The 21,483-nt window shown below is 45.6% G+C and overlaps 3 protein-coding genes across 5 annotated transcripts; 1 reads left to right on the top strand and 2 right to left on the bottom strand.

The window, feature by feature from the left end:
- Positions 1-6,187: 6,187 nt before the first annotated feature.
- Positions 6,188-9,863, bottom strand: LOC109786231 (uncharacterized). 3 transcript variants are annotated; one of them, XM_020344815.4, is made up of 9 exons: positions 9,445-9,863; positions 8,926-8,990; positions 8,738-8,803; positions 8,436-8,645; positions 7,788-7,861; positions 7,655-7,724; positions 7,251-7,337; positions 6,586-7,087; positions 6,188-6,505 (listed from the first exon to the last, which is right to left on the bottom strand). In XM_020344815.4, the coding sequence occupies exons 1-8, from the start codon at positions 9,509-9,511 to the stop codon at positions 6,761-6,763; spliced, it is 966 nt and encodes a 321-aa protein (XP_020200404.1). In that variant the 5' UTR covers positions 9,512-9,863; the 3' UTR covers positions 6,188-6,505; positions 6,586-6,760. The 3 variants fall into 3 exon arrangements, with proteins under 3 accessions (XP_020200404.1, XP_020200406.1, XP_020200405.1); XM_020344817.4 differs by having other exon boundaries at positions 7,655-7,708; positions 9,445-9,850; XM_020344816.4 differs by lacking the exons at positions 7,655-7,724; positions 7,788-7,861 and having other exon boundaries at positions 9,445-9,854.
- Positions 9,864-10,024: 161 nt separating this feature from the next.
- Positions 10,025-12,894, top strand: LOC109786232 (uncharacterized). The gene is made up of 8 exons (XM_020344819.4): positions 10,025-10,519; positions 10,618-10,683; positions 10,754-10,852; positions 10,953-11,030; positions 11,218-11,292; positions 11,636-12,253; positions 12,334-12,405; positions 12,492-12,894. Exons 1-8 carry the CDS (start codon positions 10,334-10,336, stop codon positions 12,726-12,728), a joined length of 1,431 nt encoding a protein of 476 aa, XP_020200408.1. The 5' UTR covers positions 10,025-10,333; the 3' UTR covers positions 12,729-12,894.
- A 505-nt stretch (positions 12,895-13,399) lies between these two features.
- On the bottom strand, positions 13,400-15,953 carry LOC109786221 (probable serine/threonine-protein kinase PBL19). The gene is made up of 4 exons (XM_020344802.4): positions 15,031-15,953; positions 14,656-14,916; positions 14,285-14,407; positions 13,400-14,150 (listed from the first exon to the last, which is right to left on the bottom strand). Exons 1-4 carry the CDS (start codon positions 15,496-15,498, stop codon positions 13,599-13,601), a joined length of 1,404 nt encoding a protein of 467 aa, XP_020200391.1. The 5' UTR covers positions 15,499-15,953; the 3' UTR covers positions 13,400-13,598.
- Positions 15,954-21,483: the final 5,530 nt, after the last annotated feature.

The raw sequence follows: 21,483 nt of genomic DNA, 5'->3' as shown, positions 1-21,483 counted from the left end.
GGTTATGCTTTAGAGACGGCTACATTCACGTTAAATAGGGCACCATCGAAATTCGTTGAGACGACGCCTTATGAACTACGGTTTGGCAAGAAACCAAAGTTATCGTTCTTAAAGTTTGGGGCTGTGATGCTTATGTGAAGAAGCTTCAACCTGATAAGCTCGAACCTAAATCGGAGAAATGTGTCTTCATAGGATACCCAAAGGAGACTGTTGGGTACACCTTCTATCACAGATCCGAAGGCAAGACATTCGTTGCTAAGAATGGATCCTTTCTAGAGAAGGAGTTTCTCTCGAAAGAAGTGAGTGGGAGGAACGTATAACTTGATGAGGTAACTGTACCTGCTCCCTTATTGGAAAATAGTTCATCACAGAAACCGGTTCCTATGACTCCTACACCAATTAGTGAGGAAGTTAATGATGATGATCATGAAACTTCAGATCAAGTTGTTACTGAACCTCGTAGGTCAACCAGAGTAAGATCCGCACCAAAGTGGTACGGTAATCCTATTCTGGAGGTTATGTTACTAGACCATGACGAACCTACGAACTATGAAGAAGCGATGGTGAGCCCAGATTCCGCAAAATGGCTTGAGGCCATGAAATCCGAGATGGGATCCATGTATGAGAACAAAGTATGAACTTTGGTTGACTTGCCCGATGATCGGCAAGCCATTAAAAATAAATGGATCTTCAAGAAGAAGACTGACGCTGACGGTAATGTTACTGTTTATAAAGCTCGACTTGTTGCGAAAGGTTTTCGACAAGTTCAAGGGATTGACTACGATGAGACCTTCTCACCCGTAGCGATGCTTAAGTCTGTCCGAATCATGTTAGCAATTGCCGCATTTTATGATTATGAAATTTGGCAAATGGATGTCAAAACTGCATTCCTGAATGGATTTTTGGAAGAAGAGTTGTATATGATGCAACCGGAAGGTTTTGTCGATCCAAAGGGAGCTAACAAAGTGTGCAAGCTCCAGTGATCCATGTATGGACTGGTGCAAGCCTCTCGGAGTTGGAATAAACGCTTTGATAGTGTGATCAAAGCATTTGGTTTTATACAGACTTTTGGAGAAGCCTGTATTTACAAGAAAGTGAGTGGGAGCTCTGTAGCATTTCTGATATTATATATGGATGACATATTGCTGATTGGAAATGATATAGAATTTCTGGATAGCATAAAGGGATACTTGAATAAGAGTTTTTCAATGAAAGACCTCGGTGAAGCTGCGTATATATTGGGCATCAAGATCTATAGAGATAGATCAAGACGCTTAATTGGACTTTCACAAATCACATACCTTGACAAAGTTTTGAAGAAGTTCAAAATGGATCAAGCAAAGAAAGGGTTCTTGGTTGTGTTACAAGGTGTGAAGTTGAGTAAGACTCAATGCCCGACCACTGCAGAAGATAGAGAGAAGATGAAAGATGTTCCCTATGCTTCAGCCATAGGCTCTATCATGTATGCAATGCTGTGTACCAGACCTGATGTGTGCCTTGCTATAAGTCTGGCAGGAAGGTACTAAAGTAATCCATGAGTGGATCACTGGACAGCGGTCAAGAACATCCTGAAATACCTGAAAAGGACTAAGGATATGTTTCTCGTTTATGGAGGTGACAAAGAGCTCATCGTAAATGGTTACGTTGATGCAAGCTTTGACACTGATCCGGACGATTCTAAATCACAAACCGGATACGTGTTTACATTGAACGGTGGAGCTGTCAGTTGGTGCAGTTCTAAACAAAGTGTAGTGGCGGGATCTACGTGTGAAGCGGAGTACATAGCTGCTTCGGAAGCAGCAAATGAAGGAGTCTGGATGAAGGAGTTCATATCCGATCTAGGTGTCATACCTAGTGCATCGGGTCCGATGAAAATCTTTTGTGACAATACTGGTGCAATTGCCTTAGCAAAGGAATCCAGATTTCACAAGAGAACCAAGCACATCAAAAGACGCTTCAATTCCATCCGGGATTTAGTCCAGGTGGGAGACATAGAAATTTGCAAGATACATACGGATCTGAATGTTGCAGACCCGTTGACTAAGCCTCTTCCACGAGCAAAACATGATCAGCACCAAGGCTCCATGGGTGTAAGAATCATTACTGTGTAATCTAGATTATTGACTCTAGTGCAAGTGGGAGACTGAAGGAAATATGCCCTAGAGGCAATAATAAAGTTATTATTTATTTCCTTATATCATGATAAATGTTTATTATTCATGCTAGAATTGTATTAACCAGAAACATAATACTTGTGTGAATACATAGACAAACAAAGTGTCACTAGTATGCCTCTACTTGACTAGCTCATTGATCAAAGATGGTTATGTTTCCTATCCATTGACATGAGTTGTCATTTGATTAACGGGATCACATCATTAGGAGAATGATGTGATTGACTTGACCCATTTCGTTAGCTTAGCACTCGATCGTTTAGTATGTTGCTATTGCTTTCTTCATGACTTATACATGTTCCTATGACTATGAGATTATGCAACTCCCGTTTACCGGAGGAACACTTTGTGTGCTACCAAACGTCACAACGTAACTGGGTGATTATAAAGGTGCTCTACAGGTGTCTCCGAAGGTACTTGTTGGGTTGGTGTATTTCGAGATTAGGATTTGTCACTCCGATTGTCGGAGAGGTATCTCTGGGCCCTCTCGGTAATGCACATCACTTAAGCCTTGCAAGCATTGCAACTAATGAGTTTGTTGCAAGATGATGTATTACGGAACGAGTAAAGAGACTTGCCGGAAACAAGATTGAACTAGGTATTGAGATACCGACGATCGAATCTCGGGCAAGTAACATACCGATGACAAAGGGAAACAACGTATGTTGTTATGCGGTCTGACCGATAAAGATCTTCGTAGAATATGTGGGAGCCAATATGAGCATCCAGGTTCCGCTATTGGTTATTGACCGGAGACGTGTCTCAGTCATGTCTACATAGTTCTCGAACCCGTAGGGTCCGCACGCTTAACGTTTCGATGACAGTTATATTATGAGTTTATATGTTTTGATCTACCGAAGGTTGTTCGGAGTCCCGGATGTGATCACGGACATGACGAGGAGTCTTGAAATGGTCGAGACATAATGATTGATATATTGGAAGCCTATGTTTGGATATCGGAAGTGTTCCGGGTGAAATCGGGATTTTACTGGAGTACCGGGAGGTTACCGGAACCCCCCGGCAACATAATGGGCCTTAGTGGGCCTAGGTGGAAGAGAAGAGAGGCGGCTAGGGCTGGGCCGCGCGCCCCTTCCCCCTAGTCCGAATAGGACAAGGAGAAGGGGGCGGCGCCCCCCCTTCCTTCTTCTCCCTCTCTTCTTTCCCCCCTCCCAAGTCCTAATCCAACTAGGAAAAGGGGGGGGAGTCCTACTCTCGGTGGGAGTAGGACTCCTCCTGGCGCTCCCCAAGGCTGGCCGCACCTCCCCCCTTTGATCCTTTATATACGGGGGCAGGGGGCACCCCATAGACACAACAATTGATCATTGATCTCTTAGCCGTGTGCGGTGCCCCCCTCCACCATATTACACCTCGATAATATCGTAGCGGTGCTTAGGCGAAGCCCTGCGACGGTAGAACATCATCATCGTCACCATGCAGTCGTGCTGACGAAACTCTCCCTCAACACTCGGCTGGATCGGAGTTCGAGGGACGTCATCGAGCTGAACGTGTGCTGAACTCGGAGGTGCCGTGCGTTCGGTACTTGATCGGTCGGATCGTGAAGACGTACGACTACATCAACCGCGTTGTGTTAACGCTTCCGCTTTCGGTCTACGAGGGTACGTGGACAACACTCTCCCCTCTCGTTGCTATGCATCACCATGATCTTGCGTGTGCGTAGGAATTTTTTTAAAATGACTACGTTCCCCAACACTAGCGCCAAAGGCGGTCGACGCGGCGCTAGGGTTGGAAATTAAACACACACCCAAAAAAATCTGTTTGTTTGCCATTAGCTTAAATTCTAGCGACAACCACTTCCTTCAGGGACGCTCCTAATTGGCGCCAGATGAGATAACTAGCGCTCCAGCCACAACCCCTTCCTTCGCGAGAGCTCCTAATTGGCGCCAGATAAGATAACTCGCGCTCACAAGCAAGACCATATGGGGCAGCCCACTTGTGTTTTTGGTTTTAAATCAGTAAACTGGTGGACATGCGACTGTTGACCGGTCAATCGGCGATTGTTGACCACAAAAAGTTAGCTGTTGGCTTTTTCAAAAATGAAAAAGGTTCACAAAATAAAAAAGTTTGAAAATAGTTTAGGAAATTTGTAAAAAGATTCACAACATTGAGAAAAGTTCACGAATTTTAAAAAATAATTGCCAAAAAAAAGGAATTTGAGGAAAAAAATCACAAGATTTGCAAAAAATTTGGAATTATAAAAAAGTTCACAAAAGATAAAATAATTTTCAAGAATTTTTGCAAAGTTCATTAAGTCGATAAAAATGAAAAACGAAAAAAAGAAAGAAAAAGGAAGAGATAAAACATAAACAAAAAATAAAAAAGTGAGAAAACCCGCAAAACCCGTACTTCGGAATATCCGGAAGAAAGTCCGCCTAGAAAAAAATGTCAAAACAATCATGAAAAGCTTCCCAAAAAAACCAGTGAAAATAATACCTATATGGGCTGGCCCATTTAGATACAATGTGCTGTGGAGGGGCGGGCGCCGGTTTGCAAAAAGCACTATAACCGACGCTTAAAGTGACAAATAGGAGTTGGACTCCTTCACGGTTTGCATGGGCTTGTTTTGTCTAATGCGTGAAAGTCCAGGGCTCCTTTAGTTTTTATGAGATTGTTATCCGATAGAATGTTTGCTCTGGGTGTTATTTAATTTATATATAATAGGTAAGGGATCATTCCCACTGGATTTCCTTTATTGTATTCCAAAGGAATTTTGTATGAAGTCTAAGCTCTTGAACATTTTATAAGCTAAGGAATGTAATAGATGTAGCGGTGCAATGTTGCAGGCTTGCGACCGCACTGGCGCTAATGGTGGCTGCCCCCGCGCTAGGGTTAGGTATTAAAACTCACGCCCAAAAGAATCGCTTTGTTTGCCATTAGCATAATTTCCAGCCAAACCCCTTCCTTCACAAGCGCTCCTAATTGGCGCTAGATGAGATAACTGGCGCTCCAGCCACAACCCCTTCCTTCACGAAAGCTCTTAACTGGCGCCAGGTAAGATAATTGGCGCTCACAAGCTAGACCATATCAAGCAGCCCAATTGCATTTTGTTTTAAATTGGTTAATTGGTGGACCTGCGGCCATTGACCGATCGATCAGAGATCGTTGACTATGGACCACAGAGAGTTGACTGTTGACTTTTTCAAAAAAGGAAAAGGTTCACAAAAATAAAAAAAAGTTTAGGAATTTTGGAAAAAAAGTTTCATGACATTGAGAAAAGTTCACGCATTGTCTAAAATTTTTACGACTTGAAAAAGGTTCACAGAAATGGGAAAACACGAATTTGAGGAATAAATTCCAAGATTTAAAAAAACATAACTAGAAAAAGTTCACAAAAAAGATAAAAAAAAGTTCATGAATTTGTGAAAAGTTCATTAAGACGATAAAAATGAAAAACCAAATAAGAAAGAATAAAGAAGAGAGAAAACAGAAATGAAAAATAAAAACAAACTGAGAAAACCTGCAAAACCCATACTCGGGAATATCTAGAAGAAAAACTGCCCAGAAAATACGTTAGAACAATCATGAAAAGCTTCCCCAAAAACCAGTGAAAAAAATACCTACATCGGCTGGCTCATTTAGATACACAGTGTTGTGGAGGAGTGTGCGTCAGTTTGCAAAAAGCACTATAACCGACGCTTAAGGTGACAAGTAGGAGTTGGAATGTAATACTAGTTAGGAATCGTTTCTATTGGATTTCCTTTATTGTATTTCAAAGGAATTTTGCATGAAGTCTAAGCTCTTGGAAATGTTATAAGCTAAGAAATGTAATAGATGCAGCGGTGCAGTGTTGCAGGCCTGCAACCATGCAGGCGCCAAATGGCGGTTGCCGACGCCGCTAGGGTTAGGGCGAGAGAGAGAGAGAGAGGGAGAGAGAGTATGCAAGAGCCGAGAGCGAAGTTATTTGGGGAGGGACTGGAGTGCGATGCGAGGCGGCGAGACTTTTCTCGGTGTCATGCGGATGCGGTGAGTTTGGCCTGGATTTCGTTGGGCCTTGATTTTTGGTGAGTAAAGCACAATCGCTCAGCCGCATACCATGGCCTATTGAAATATCAGTTACTATGTGAATACGCAGGAAATGAAAACCGAACCTAAGACCGATAACCGAATTAACAAACAATTCGGTAATTTGGTTCCTGGTTGGTTCGAGTACCGAGTTCGGGTACCCAAATGCTTTGGGTGAGTGGCGTCAACTATGTCTAGTTTTTCTTCGTAATTCTCAATAGAGTTGGATCTGCTCTGTCTGGTTGCATGTGGCTGTGTTTTGACACAGATATTTTTGTATCTCCACCCAACTTCTACAAGCCGCCGATCACCTGCGGTGAAGTCAGAATCGTTTGCTCAGGATTTAGGAATGACGATGACGCCTATTAGGGATGAGTGATGACGATGATACCTGCGTGCTGTCTCGATGATGCCCTCTTTGAAGAGGACTAATGGCTGGGGCGTGCCATTGGCACGCCTCCTAAGTGTTCATGTGCGCACTTATCTTGCTTATGCACGTCCGCCGGTCTAGTCTGATCCTTGATTAGACAAATGTCTTCTTCAACAGTAGACCATCCAGGACAACCCTAGTAGAAGGTAGATTTGAAAAACTTGCAGTCGCCTAGGACAATCTTCTCTTCTTCAACAGTTGACAAAACGCATGCCAAGCTTCTATCACAAAAAATGATTGGTACCAACCACCAACATACTTCAATATGATGATGGGTACCATGTTCAAAGTCAGAATCATCAACTATCCTTTCTAATGACTCAATAACCAATACTGAGTCTCCAACATGGACATCATTGACAAGAACTTGAACTGTTATTGCATCCGAATTCAAAGTGCCATCTGAAGGAAGATCATCGCCGGATGATGTAACGACTAGCCTCGACTGAGGAGATAAGAGTGACTGCCATATAATATGAGACATAGTTAGTTGTTATATTAGTTATATTGGTCAAGAGATTATAGACAGGTATGCACATGAAGGTATCAGCCTTCTTATTTTAGCTTCTAGGAATGCAAAAAGTAAATGTTGCACGTGTACATACAATGTGTAGATATGTACTTACAATGAGCTCATTCATATTGCTAGATGCCTTAAGCCGAGCACTTTCCTCGGGAGATCCGCCCAGAATTACAAATTCAGGAAGCATGACCTACATGGTACAAGATGAATTCCTTCAAAAAAAACTTTCTTAAAACATAGACAACTGTTATTTGATCAACTGCCAAATCAAATGAAATAATGTGGAAGACAGAAACAGGGTTTGTACGTTGAATGATTCAATTATACAGTGGCTGGCTTGTTTATAAATATGACCAATAAAGAAATGTTGGGCATTGGCACTGATTTTGTTAATAAACTCAAAAGCAGAGCAACTTTATTAACAGGCAGTAACACAGTGCCAAAACACAAGAGTAGGTGGCAGCAAGTACACATGAGTTCTATTTTCATGCATGGAAGATTGCTCACCGGTTCTTTGAAGAAGGTTGAATTCCATGCCAATTCAGGGTTCAGCAAGGAAACCTTCATACAAGAAAATCTGTATCATACTATTATTAGTATTCTTGTGTGTTTGAAAAACAGCCGCTATAATTTTACTTACTGCACTAATAGCAATGCAGCTGCAGACCCAATCCTACAAGAGAATTCACGTTGGGGGAACCTTGCTTGAATGCTCTAAGACCATCGAAAAGTATATGTGAGAAAGAGTTGCATTTACCACAATGTGAGGAAGAATTAATAAAATACCTGAAGAACACAGTGCAAGACCATGCTGGAAATCGGTTTCAGTGTCAACTTACATTTTGTTCTTAAAAAGCAGTTTTCTTAACCCAGAATAAAGAATGCACAATCCCTAGACTCTGACTTATTTCTCTGTTTCTTAGGAGGAAATGAACAAATGTCTCTTAAGATACCGCCATACCAAGCAAAAGCTCATGAATCGAAAACCAATATTGTACTAATGACAACTAAATGTAGAGCCAAAGTTTGAAACATCTTGTGTCGACACTTCAGACACCCTACCTGGTGAATACTGAGTTTTCTATCATTCATACGAACTAATTATATATGTGGTAATGCATCTATCAGTCACTATCCTTGTTGAAACATAACTACACCATTCGTCCCACAATATAAGATCGTTTTTCAAGCTATGTTAGCTTGAAAAATTGAAAAATGATCTTATATTGTGGGACGGAGGGAGTAGTAAACAACAAGTACACTAAGATGATATTGGAGCCAAGTATACCTCTTCCAGGCTCTTCTTCTGCAGACCCTCCCATCTATCAAATTGGAAGTTTGGGCTCAGGGGTGAGGATGGCGGCGGCGGCGGCACTCCGTCCCTCGAGCCTCCACCATTGGTCTGTCCGTGCATACTTTCTGCGCCTTCCACTTCTTCTGCTTCTGCTTCAATGGCTGGAACCACCTTAATCGCTGCATCAAACATCACCTTGATATTCTGCACCATGCAAACAAAACAACAATCATCAGTAACTGAACTATGCGTCTATCCTTACTGTAAGAAAACAAGAAGATTTTGTCAACTTTTACCTGCTGTGTTTTTGAGCTGCACTCTACGTAGGTCATCCTGCCAATTACCTTCTTCAGCTCTTCATCCTACAATCAAATACAGAGATGAGATCACTGTCTTGCCCCCAAATGCTGGGAAGTGGCCAAACAGGAGCATATGCAATTTACTTTTTAAAGAAAAAACAGAAATAACTAAAGGTTCTGAGTACCTGAGCGGTGGAAATAGGAACTGCTCCAGGGTGATCCACAAAAAACTGTTTGCCATCCCGCAGATCTATGAACATCAACAGAGTGGTCATGCACTCCTGAGTTACACATCATTTCTTACAACAAAACTAATAAAGCAAGCAGCAATAGACCGAAACAGGCGAAATAATGTCACTGGTTAGACAACATTTCTTAGTCAACTGTTTATTGGGCATCAGGTAATGCAACTCAATGCCAAGTGGCTACAATAGTACTGTGTTCCACGTGTTCTCAAATTGAGTAAAGTACCGTGAATATGACAATAACGTGTAGATGGCAATAAGAGATAATAACATCAAGAATTTCTGTCAAACAGAAAACTGAATAACATCTGTTAAAAACAGACCTCTGTACACTGGACTTGAGCCAAAGAATATGGACTACAACCAGACGGAACCTATTCTTAAGTTAAAACTTGACATGGACGAGAATATCAACAAAGGAAGGACACAAGATAAAGGTTACGGACGAGTCTTGCTCACCGGTGAAGCCGCCGCCATTGCTTTCCCACCGTGTGGCCGTCGAATCTTCACCCGACCTCGTCCCCATCCTCCGCGAGCTTCAGACCGACGCAGACGGCGTCGTGGGGGCATGTCCAGCGCGACCATGAGCTGGGATTGGAGGCGCAGCGCAACCTGGTCCTCATCGTCGCGGGCGAGGGCGGGGAGCCGGGAGAGGTCAAGCCCGTCGCGCGTTCCCCAGAGACCTCCCCGACGAACCCGACACCGCGGCGGTTGCCCGAGCCCAGGCCTCCATGCCGGCGGCGTCGTGACGCGGACCGGTGGTGGGGAGAAGGTGAGGGGAAGAGGGAAGGGGTGGAGGCGCAGGCTGTGGAGCGGCGCGACGCGACGAGAGCGAGGAAGACTAGGGGAGGTTGCGTGCCGTGACGGTCGAGGAAACCAGGAAAAGCATAGGTGCGGTGTATCCGAGAAAGCTACTCCTCCACGTCAAGATCCAGCCGCGTTGCTCCTTCCCGCACAGTAAATCGTCACAGTAAAATCGCTGAGGTGGCTAGCGCGAACGAGCGCCCTTTGTGCGACTGTTAATGGGTTTAATACCTGCGTGGGTATCCTCTAAACTGACTGTCGGCAGCAGCGGGCCTTTTCTTTTTGAGAATGGCAGCAGCGGTTAATTAACGCACGAGATTTCGTCGGTCATCCGCGTCGCCGCGATTACTCCACCCCACCGACCACGGGCAGCCCAATCGGCGATCACCACGTGCAAATCCTTCCTTTTCCACCCGAACAGTCCACCCACGGCGCACTACCCCTCGAAACAGCACAACTTCCTCCTCCTCACCAGTCATCACCCAGATCCCAACAGCCAGTCGGATCCATCCCATCCCCGCTTCTCGACTCCCCTGTTCACGCCATGGAGGGGCTCATCAAGGGTTTGGCCAAAGCGGCGATCGACGTCTTGGACGGCGGCGACGGCCGGCGGGAGCGGGACGAAGACCGCGACGAGGCGCCGAGGAGGCACCGCCCCGCGCGGGACGCCGAGGAAGGGGAGGAGGATGAGGAGGGCCGCGAGCAGCGGGACCGCTCGACGTGGGCCGAGGTGCGCGCCGGCTGTTCGCTCAATTGCGAGTGAAGCCGAAGCTTAGTGCGCAATGGTCCGGTCGGTCTGGTAAGGCTTAACGGTTTTGGTTCTGGCAGGTGGTCTCCGAGAAGAAGGGCGGCGAGCCGGAGGAGGAGCGCCGGGGTTCTCGGCCCTCCAGGCGGGTGGGTGTCCTGTTCAGTTCGTGTTAGTTTGTATGATCAGCAGCTGTTGATTTCCTGTAACTGCATTCAGGAGGAGAGGAGGGAGGATGAGGGCTGGGAGAGGACGGGGGGCCGGAAGCAGCAGCAGCAGCAGCAGCATCCATCTGCGCATGGCGGATCTCACAGCCAGGTTGTCCAGATGATCAGGGTGCTTTCAGTTCCCATTGTTTGATTTCCATGATGGGTTGTAGTGTGTTGATGTCGTAGCTGATTTGGGTTTGTTTTTGTAGTACCAAGGCGAGGACAGGAGTGATGGTGGTAGCCGGCTACCGCAGCAGCAGGCGCCAGCACACAGGAGGCAGCAACAGGTTTGATTCTGCTCTGTTATGTTCGAATTTCTTTACTTGAAAATTGTGGGCAATTGACCTGCTGTTCAGTCATATACCTACCAATATTGTAGTGTCTGTGTTATAACTGTATCTTAGAGCTTTTCTGTATCAGTCTGAAGTTCGGATGGATTTCTTAATAAGCCAACTCTTTAATTTTGGATGTTAGGAGGAGGGAGAAGAAACAAATGATGAAGGTTGGGAAACTGTAGGGGAGAAAAAGCAGCATGGAAGACCACAACAGGTTTGTGTTTAGTAATTATTAAAGTTAATAGTTGGTTTCAAATACTACTAGATAAGTTTCTATGTGTTTTAGGTGATATTTATAGGCCAATACTTTTTTCGGTATGTAATCAGTGTCATGCAACAGATCGACACTGACATCAAACACCATTTCTCTACTCTTGACACGCTGAATGAGATAACTGAATTTTAGACCGATACTCCTGGTTACCGTTACCCCTATGTATATATGAACTAACCTGTAGAATTCCTGCGGTAAGATGTATGGTGATACTATACTAGTATATTGTGAAGCTTCATTATCCTGTTTGAACTCTGAACTCCTAGATAACTGGTTGGTACAGTGTGAAGCATGGAACGCATACAAAAGGCCACCATCTGAACAAGAGTACTCTGAAGATTTTGGTCAGATCCACCATGGCCTAAATGTAGAGCCTACCAGGGAGGAGCTCAATAGCTTGACGGAAGCATGTAGCCGGTTGTGGGAGCTTGATATGAACCGTCTTGTTCCTGGTAAGGACTACAGAATTGAATGTGGAGAGGGAAAGAAGGTTTATCAGAAGGATGATATGGCATCTGAAAACCTATTCAGCTGGCTAGGCGATGATGTGCTCACCAAGCCCACCTACTCTCGCTTCTGTGCGCTTCTTGACAATTACAACCCACACCAAGGGTACAAAGAAGTTGTTACTCAGCAGGACAAGCACGAAGAAGCAGCATTTATTGAAGAGATTGCCCGGACAGCGCCGATTAAGTACTTGCACCGGTATTTAGTGCTGAAGGGAGTCGCATCCCAAGACTATGATGACTTCAAGGCAATGCTGACATCCCTTTGGTTTAATTTGTATGGAAGATGTGGCAACTCTAGCTGCTCTTCTGCATTTGAGCATGTGTTTGTTGGTGAGATAAAGGAACAGAGACAAGGAGAGACCGAGGTCTCAGGATTCCATAACTGGATTCAGGTAAGTCCATGTAATGCTTCAGCAGTCTTGTATCGTTGTATGAAAATACATCTGACTGCAACTACATGACTAATTTGCAGTTTTATCTGGAAGAAGCCAAGGGAAATGTGGACTACCAAGGCTACATATTCCCAAGACGGCGTGGGGAATCGGTGAGTATATAGTCTCAACATTCATAAGATGTACATGTATATAACGTAAGTAATGCATCTAACATGTTCCATTCTTGTTTTCACAGCCTGATTCGGAGACACAGTTACTGACCGTTCAGTTTGAGTGGCATGGTGTGCTGAAATCAGTATCAAGCTCTTTGATTGGTGTTAGCCCTGAGTTCGAGCTGGCACTCTACACACTGTGCTTCTTTATGGGCGGGGAGGATAACCGCGTCGATATCGGCCCATACACAGTGAACGTCAAGTGCTACCGTATGGGTAACAACAAGATTGGATCAGTCTTTCCCATTGCTGAGAACTGAATTGGGTGATGACTCATGACCTGCTTCTGCAGGTTTGTAATTCTTCGGATTTTAATTTCTCTTCACTTTTGTGAAATTTACACTGTTGTTTAAGAAAAAGAACCACTGTTCGCTCTGTTGTTACAATGCCACACTTAATACCATATTACAAGTATACACCACTGAAGAGGATGCTGATGCTGACTGAGATGAGATTTAACTTTCTGTGTCATGAGCTTTGTTGAAAACAAAAAAACATAGCATAGAACGTTTCTTGGGGTTTTAGCAAGTTTATTTTAAGTTTTTGGAAATATAGTTAATCAGTTGAGGGTATAATAGACTAGTCAGAAGCGAGTACAAGGGGGCATGGATCAAATAGGGTGGGAATTGCTGTCATTAATAATTATAGATAACCTAGCAAAGAAAATCCGTCCTGGGCTTTACAGCTCAGGTGCTGACCTGCCCGCTTCAGCTCCCTGTTCTCTGTTCCTCCTGTAGTTAGATGTTCACTTGAGAAAATCGCTATCCTTCCTATAGTGTGCTTATATGATTAAGTTCCAATTAGTGTGCTTCCTTTGCCAACAAAACTAAAAAAAAATAGTGTGCTTCCAGTATTCCAAAGAGTACTATCCAAATTAAATAGTAGGCACCATTTTCATGTATACAAATTACTAGCTCATGTGAGTCCGACAAAAGAAAGGCATAACTGCATTTCATGCTTTTCAACCTATTTTTACCACCACCAGCACTTCAAACTTTACTCATCAATTGCCAGATACGGCATTGGAGAAAACTAAATTTCTAAACCATATACAATCATACAAAAAAAAAACAAACAGAACAACAAGAAAAAAAGTCTGTCAAAATCAAGAGCTCAACGATGGCAGGGTATCACGTCCGAGGAGCAGCTGCCCTCATGAGCATCAATCTTCTCCTTGCCTGAGCATTTGCATTCTCACCTAGGGCAGCCAAATGAAGCATCCGCCGCCTTGCCGACACCGCAGCCTCATCCTCCATGGGTGGTGTCGTTGGTGCCTCATGAAGAAGCGAGCTTTCCTCCACTGAACGGACATCCTGACCATCCAGTTCCTTGTGCTGCATTGCCAGCTTCAGCCTCTCAACCACCTCCAGCATTGTGGGGCGGTTCTTTGCATACTTTGCAAGGCAGCTGTTGGCCAGCTTGGCGATCTTTCTTGCTCCTCTCATGGAGTATCTCCCTTCAAGCCTTGTGTCGATGATCTCACTGAACTGTTCGCTGTCGGCTGGGTGCCGCCTCACCCACTCCAGGAGCTTCTGTTCGTTCTTGGGTCGTTTTTTCTCTACCGAGCGTCGAGCCGTGAGGATTTCATACATTACCACTCCGAAGCTCCAGACGTCGCTCTTGGTGGTGAGATGCCCTGTCTGGACATAGTCCGGAGCTGCGTAGCCGTAGGTTCCCATTACCTGAATTTGCAAAGGTAATGAGTGTCTGACGGCTCTGTGAGATGCTCCATATGGAGCATTCAGAATGCCATGTAGTTTGGCTATATGCAACCCAAGGAAATTGAGCTGGTTGCTGTAGTGAAGTTTGCACATACCACTGTAGATACATGGGTTTGGCCTTCGGATGGCCCCTCCCTTGCTAATCCAAAGTCCGAAAGTTTGGGTCTGAACTCCTCATCCAACAGTATGTTTGCAGCCTTGAAATCGCGGTATATAATCTACAAATATCGAAAGATCATCATGAGTATAATGATAATAGTTCAGGCTGTGATGATAATTGAACGCCCTGCCTTTTCCATGCAGTAGTTCATAATTCAGTTCTCATGCCATGATCTGACGAGAGCTGCGGGTGTAGAAACTGTCTGCCTAATCTTGCTCAAAACAAGCAAATTCATTCCTGGATAAAAAACAGCTTCACCAAATCCTAAGAGGGTGATGGGCGCTGGAGGGCAGATTGGTTACCTACCTGAAGCTCAAGGCCCTCGTGCAGATAGAGCAACCCTTCAGCAGCACCCAGTGCTACCTGCAGCCTGACGTCCCATGGGAGGACAGGGTGCTCTGGGTTGAACAGGTGGTCGTCCAGCGTCTTGTTGGGCATGAACTCATAGACCAGAAGCCTCTGCGGCCCTTGATCGGTCTGTGTTGCGCAGTAGCCGACGAGCTTAACGAGGTTCGGGTGCTCGACGATGCCGAGGAATTGGACCTCGGCCAGCCATTCCTTGTGTCCCTGAACAGGAGAGCCAGGCGATCAGATCAGAGTGGGTGGTGTCGTTGGTGCCTCATGAAGACTCCGGAGACAGTTGAATTCTTTAGTGATGGAATTGCATTGCAGTTTTGGTACCTGGCCACCGTTGGGGTTGAGCCTCTTGACGGCGACCGCGGTGCCGTGGGGGTTCCCGCCGGGGAGGCGGAGGGCGCCCCTGTAGACGCACCCGAAGCCGCCCATGCCGACCATGAGCAGCGGGCTGAAGTTGGCCGTGGCGCCACGGAGCTCGCTGAGACCGAACTCCAGCAGGCTGTGCGCGCCCCTCTCCCCGTACAGCTCCGGGAGGCTCCGCGCGGAGGAGCCCAAGGACTTGCTCGACGCCGGCCGCGCGCCTGAGCCGTCGGATGTGCTCGTAGCAGTAGCGCTGCAAGCTGGCGATGCGGTCGAGGCAGCGCCGGCTGGTACCGACGCGTCGTGGGAGCACGGCTCTGTGCAGGCGGCGTAGTAGGAGGCCGCCGCTGCCTGAGAATGGGATGGCGGCGCCGACGACTCCGGCCGCCTCTTGCGCCTCCATTTGTCCCGGAATAGGCATAGACAGCCCATTTCTTGGAGGAAGCTGGCGAAATTCTGCTCGATCGTAGTGGTTCGTAACCTACCCGAATCACAAAGAGAAACACCAAAGATCCGGCGATAAAAAAAAGGGGTTTTGTCGTCTCCTAATCTTACGCTTCTGGTACCATCTCCGAAAACAACATAGGGGAAGGGCTAATCGATGGAGAAGCTAAGTTTCTGGCAGATGGAAGAAACAAAAAAAGTGATTTGGAAAAGCTTCAGGAAATGCCTCCAAGTGGCTGAATTTCGATACGCACCAACAAATCAAGAGCTGTAGCACACCCAAGCAAAATATGTACTTCAACGTCGCCATTATATGTCTGGCACCCCAATCAAGCAGCACAGTGGCACACGGTCACGCGGTTTTGCAAGTCGCGGATGGAACGTTCAAACTATACGGCCGTCATGGGTGCATGCAGTGATAGAGGACGACGAAAAGCGCGGCCACCTTCTCCCTCCGTAGCGTAGCGATATGTACCAGCGGTTCGCCACTTCTTCTCACTTTGTAAGGCACAGTTCGTTCACGCCACAACTTGTTCCGGCTGCCAAGAAATGTTGACCACTGAGTTATCCTTCTGCACCTTGACCTAGACCCGTCGATGTCTACCAGGCTTGGTGAGCTATTCGCGCGCTGAATTTGCCTTCAAAGTGTTGACCTTGCATGCATGTGATGGCTGATCGCTTTGTTAGGTAGAAAAACACGCGAGACTCGAGTTCAACAGAAGTTTTAGTCTTAGCTGGAAAATATCTTATGTTCCATCAACAAACAACCACCAAAGGCAATACAAAAGCCAAACGGTAATGCTATACAGCGAACGTTCCTAGGAAGGATAGCATTCACGAGCGTTCCTCGCGGCAATTTATGTTGCGGGAGCATTGCTATTGGGGTCCAAGCAAAAAGGAAACATACTATTTTTAACCTCCCTAGGAATTTCATCTCCCTAAACAAGACTTAGATCCCCGCTTCACTGCCAAGTCATTCTCGTCGTTCTTGACTGCTTGGGCTAGGGACCGGACATCTGTCTCCATGTCTAGTCCAGTGTGATGCTCAAATCTTATCCCGCCTATAGGGCCTCGATGCCTGTGGAAAGTTTCGATTCATAGGTCATAGCGCAACACACCATAGTGCAATTCTCCCACGGTTCGGACATATCATGTCGGGTTGCCTCCTGGCTATAAATAGCCCACCCCCTACACCATAATTTGGTGGCTACTCAGAGTTAGTGCATGACTTTTGTCGTTTGAGAGCAACCCACCTCTGAAGCCTTTGAGAGAGAGACCCTTGCGAGGACAAAGCCCAAAACACCCAGAGCCAAAGAGTGTTAGGCATCACTGAAGTCTTTTTGTCTGCGTGATCTGAAGACTTGTTATAATTGAGGACTGTGAATCCTCCAACCGGTTAGGCGTCGCGTTCTGAGCATCCAAGAGCCATTGTGGATCGCCGATGAATGAAGTCCGTGAAGGTTTGGAAGTCTACCTTGAAGACTTACCAGAGTGATTGGGCGAGGACTGGGTGTCCTTAGCTCAAGGGGAATAAGGTGAAGGCACAGTCTTCTGAGTTCAATCTCACCCTCCCTAACCAGACGTACAGTTGTCACAACAACTGGAACTGGTCTACCAAATCCTTGTCTTCACCAAGCAACTGGTTCTATCCCCTTCTTCCTTTACAATTCAGTTTGTATTCGTGAAGTCATTGCTTGCTTGCCTGATCTGATTGACTTCACTGATTGAAGACTCCTTCCATGGATTCTTTGGTCAAGAATTGTCTTAGATTTTTCTATTACCTGTTTGGCTTCATACTGTCTTCCATTCCGATCCATCTACCTAGCTGTTATTAGTCTTCGTACTTTCACTATATTGCTTACTTGACTATGGCTAGTCTAGTGTAGTTCATCTTCCGCTGTATATCATATAGGTTCATTTCAACCGTTTGCCTTCAAAGACCTCGTGTTTTGAAGACTTCATAAAAATTGCCTATTCACCCCCCTCTAGTCGATAACTAGCACTTTCAATTGGTATCAGAGCAAGGTGCTCCCTTGTTCTGTGTGATTCGGTTTAACCGCCTGGAGTTTTAGCTATGTTGACTACAGTCTTCGATGACACTGATTACCCCTACTGGAAGAATAAGATGCGCATGCATCTTGAAGCCATTGACATTGACCTCTGGTATGTCGTCAAGAGAGGCGTTCCCAAGGTCGGTGAAGGTGTCACCGCTGCAGATGTCAAGAGGTTCCCGCAATTGGACTCAACTGCCAAGAACATCATCTGTGGTCATCTGACCAAAGGACAGTATGGTCGTGTGAGTGCATAGGAAACTGCAAAGCTAGTTTGGAACTGGCTGTCCAAGGTCAACGGAGGCGTCTCTACACAGAGAGACTCAAGGATTGATGTTCTTCGCAATCTCTTCAACCGCTTCAAGAGGAACGATAATGAGAATGTCCAGCTCACGTTCGATCGCCTCACTGATATCACGAATGAGCTTCGCGCTCTTGGCGCCACTGAGATCACCAAGCATGAAATCGTGAAGAAGCTTCTTAGATCACTTGACAGCTCATTTGACACATTGGCCCTGATGATACAAGAACATCCTGACTTCAGAGAACTCGATCCGTGAAAGTGCTAGTTATCAACTAGAGGGGGGGGGGGTGAATAGGTGATTTTTATGGAAGTCTTCAAAACACGAGGTCTTTGAAGACAAACAGATGAAATGAACCTATTGATATGCAGCGGAAGATAGACTACACTAGACAAGCCATAGTCAAGTAAGCAATGTAGTGAAAGCACGAAGACTATTAGCAGCTAGGTAGTATGGATTAGGATGGAAGACAGTAGAAGCCAAATAAGTAATAGTCTTCACACAATGAAGTCAATCAGATCACACAGGCAAGCAATGACTTCACGAAGACAAATAGTAAAGTAAAGGGAGGTGTGGGATAGAACTAGTTGCTTGACGAAGACAATGATTTGGTAGACCAGTTCCAGTTGTTGTGACAACTGTACGTCTGGTTAGGGAGGCTGAGATTGAACTCAGAAGACCGCGTGTTCACCTTATTCCCCTTGAGCTAAGGACACCCAGTCCTCGCCCAATCACTTTGGTAAGTCTTCAAGGTAGACTTCCAAACCTTCACAGACTTCGTTCACCGGCGATCCACAATGACTCTTGGATGCTCAGAACGCGATTACTAACTGGCTGGAGGATTCACAGTCCTCAAGTGTAACAAGTCTTTAGGTCACGCAGATAGAAAGACTTTAGTGATGCCTAACACTCTTTGGCTCTGGGTGTTTAGGGCTTTGTCCTCGCAAGGATCTCTCTCTCAAAGGCTTTGGAGGTGGGTTGCTCTCAAATGACAAAAGCCGTGCACTAACTCTAAGCAGCCACCAATTTATGGTGTAGGGGGTGGGCTATTTATAGCCAGGAGGCAACCCGACCCGATATGTTTGAAATGACCCTGGGTCACTAAGGAACCGACACGTGTCCAACGGCCGGATTTCAAACACACGTGGCAGCTTGACTTAGGCTACAAGCTGACTCATCCAGCTCTGGATAAGATTTGCTCTCATTGTCTTCGCTCGAAGACATAGGATTTTGGTTGAGCATCACATCAGTCATTCTGACTTTGTTCACTTGGACCCCACTTAACAGTACGGTGGTTCCTATGACTCAATAAAGAAGAAAAGGAAACTACGAAACAACTATGTCTTCGCACTCCATAGTCTTCAAGTGAATGTCTTCACATGTCATAATCTTCATCGTGAATGTCTTCACGAACCACCATTGTCTTCAATGTCTTCATACATTTTTAGGGGTCATCTCTGGTAGGTAGAACCGAATCAATGAGGAACTACTACCTGTGTTATCCTGCAATTCTCACAAACACATTAGTCCCTCAACCAAGTTTGTCGTCAATACTCCAAAACCAACTAGGGGTGGCACTAGATGCACTTACAATCTCCCCCTTTTTGGTGATTGATGACAAACTGGTTGAAGTTTTCAACGGGGATAAAAGTATGTGAAAGTTAAAGATCAAAGTCATTGTCTTCAAAAGTTGCAAAAGGCTCCCCCTGAAGATGTGCATATAAGTAGTTTGCTTTTAAATGCAAATGCACATGGCAGGTTTTACTTTGTGGAGATCCTCTTCAACTTACGAAGACAATTCATCATGCATATATAAGAATAGTGAAGATAATGATATGCATAATGAGATGGGCGTCTGCAGAATGACTTCATGCGGAATTTATCATCGCATCACAAAGTGGCAGCAAAAGTAGCAGACGGCCATCAAGTTTAAGTGTTACAACTCAAGAGCCAAATAGTTCCAAAGCGAGAATTGTAAGAACTTAGCAAAAATAATGCAACCACCCCATATGGGCCCGCTTGAAGACTATCAACCTCATAGCTTCTCCCCCTTTTGTCAATAAGGACCAAAAAGGTTTGAAGACATAGAGGATCTACTCGTTCCCAGTTGGAGAAGATGTTTGAGCAGGGTCGACGTTGGAGTTGGGTGGTGCAGACGGGCCTGAAGCAGAATCGTGGTGCAGTGCAGCCAGAGTTGGTGAAGTGGCGTCATCTTCTTCATCGAGACTCTCGCAACAACAGTTGCCGCCAAAGACGAATGTTTAGAATCTTCAGTTGAAGGTGTGCGATGCCAACTTGCAGATTGTGGAGGCCTGAAGTCAAACTTGAAGCTCTCGGTGAAGCCATCTTCACGAAGATCATCTTCAGAGCAGAGCAATGTGAGGCTCTTCCAGGTCCAGCGATAGGCTTCATGCGCGACGAATGAATTCTTGGTGGCCAAGTTGCGAATGCGATTAACATCCACCAAGAGACTCTGCATTTGACGCTTCAACCAGTCATGATGCCTATCCTGCTTATGATGTAGAGACACTAGAAGCTTATGGTCATTGAGGACACGGGGATGCTTTCGAGGCCTTTGAGAAATGGTGCTGGCAGTGGCTTCAGTGTTGGCATGGTGCGGCAGACGCAAGTTGCCTGCCAAAGGATAAGCAGGTGTAGCAGAATTCGGCACATGAATGCCTTCAATTGGCTATGTGAAGCTTTGGAATTCTGCATTTTGAAGGTGGAGTGGCTTCTTTGCTGGCTCGGGGTAGATGGCTTCAATGGACATATCAACATCAGGCAGAAATACAACATGGTTGCACGCTGAGGGTTGATAGTTGATGGTTGAATGAAGCTTGATCAAATGCATCACCCATGGAGCATAAAACTTCAATCCAAACAGATCAATCCCAGAGGCTGCAAGTTGTCGGATGAAGAAATCCTGTGTGTTGAATCTGATACCATTGATGATATAGAAAACCAATGTCTTCATGGCGCCTTCGAGTTTAGATTCGGAGGAATTGCCTTTGATTGGCCATAGAGTACGCCTCAGAATGTGATAAACTATGCGTGGCAAGTACTCAAGGTCCTTAACAAAGAACTCCTTGGGGTATTCGGCGTCATGGGGCAATGGCTTCATCATGCTCAACATCTGGTTCATGTTGGGCTCTGGCTTCTGGAATATACTTTGCAGTTCATTCTGATGAAGCTGACAACCAGGTTCAAACAACTCACCTGGAGTGGGCAGGGAAGTCAGCTCAATGATGTCCTGAGCTTTGGCTTCATGATGAATATCTCCTGTCATCCACTCAAGGATCCAAGTCTTTGGATCCCTTTTGTAGCCTCGAATATGCAATGTGGCATAGAACTGTAGCAGAAGCTCTTCGTTCCAGTGCTCCTTGTCAGTCAGAAATGGTAGCAGCCCAACATCCCGGAAACAGTCAAGGGCCTCTTCTAGGCAAGGCAGCCCAACCATAACATCACAATCCAGACACTTATGAGGAAAAATCCAGTCCTGGTTGTATAAGATGCAGGAGTAGTAGCTTCGCTGCTGATGGCTCCAAAACCTGTCAGAGGATATCTTGGGCTTCGTGTACGGGTTCTTGGCGCTGTCAAAGAAAGTGTTGTGCTCTCTAAAA

Source organism: Aegilops tauschii, chromosome 2 (assembly GCF_002575655.3).
Source record: "Aegilops tauschii subsp. strangulata cultivar AL8/78 chromosome 2, Aet v6.0, whole genome shotgun sequence".
NCBI lineage: Eukaryota > Viridiplantae > Streptophyta > Magnoliopsida > Poales > Poaceae > Aegilops > Aegilops tauschii.
Note: the sequence above shows the minus strand (reverse complement) of the source record. Positions and strands in the feature narration are given on the sequence as shown.

Bases quoted from the DNA above. Each gene is read 5' to 3' on its own strand.
- LOC109786231 (XM_020344815.4), bottom strand. From the start codon at position 9,511: ATGGGGACGAGGTCGGGTGAAGATTCGACGGCCACACGGTGGGAAAGC. The intron at 7,338-7,654 runs GTGAGCAATCTT...TGTACCATGTAG, and splicing joins CAACCTTCTTCAAAGAACCG to GTCATGCTTCCTGAATTTGT. The intron at 7,088-7,250 runs GTAAGTACATAT...ATTATATGGCAG, and splicing joins GCAATATGAATGAGCTCATT to TCACTCTTATCTCCTCAGTC.
- LOC109786232 (XM_020344819.4), top strand. From the start codon at position 10,334: ATGGAGGGGCTCATCAAGGGTTTGGCCAAAGCGGCGATCGACGTCTTG. The intron at 10,684-10,753 runs GTGGGTGTCCTG...AACTGCATTCAG, and splicing joins GTTCTCGGCCCTCCAGGCGG to GAGGAGAGGAGGGAGGATGA. The intron at 12,254-12,333 runs GTAAGTCCATGT...ACTAATTTGCAG, and splicing joins GATTCCATAACTGGATTCAG to TTTTATCTGGAAGAAGCCAA.
- LOC109786221 (XM_020344802.4), bottom strand. From the start codon at position 15,498: ATGGGCTGTCTATGCCTATTCCGGGACAAATGGAGGCGCAAGAGGCGG. The intron at 14,917-15,030 runs GTACCAAAACTG...TCTCCTGTTCAG, and splicing joins TCAACCCCAACGGTGGCCAG to GGACACAAGGAATGGCTGGC. The intron at 14,151-14,284 runs GTATGTGCAAAC...TTGCAAATTCAG, and splicing joins AAACCCATGTATCTACAGTG to GTAATGGGAACCTACGGCTA.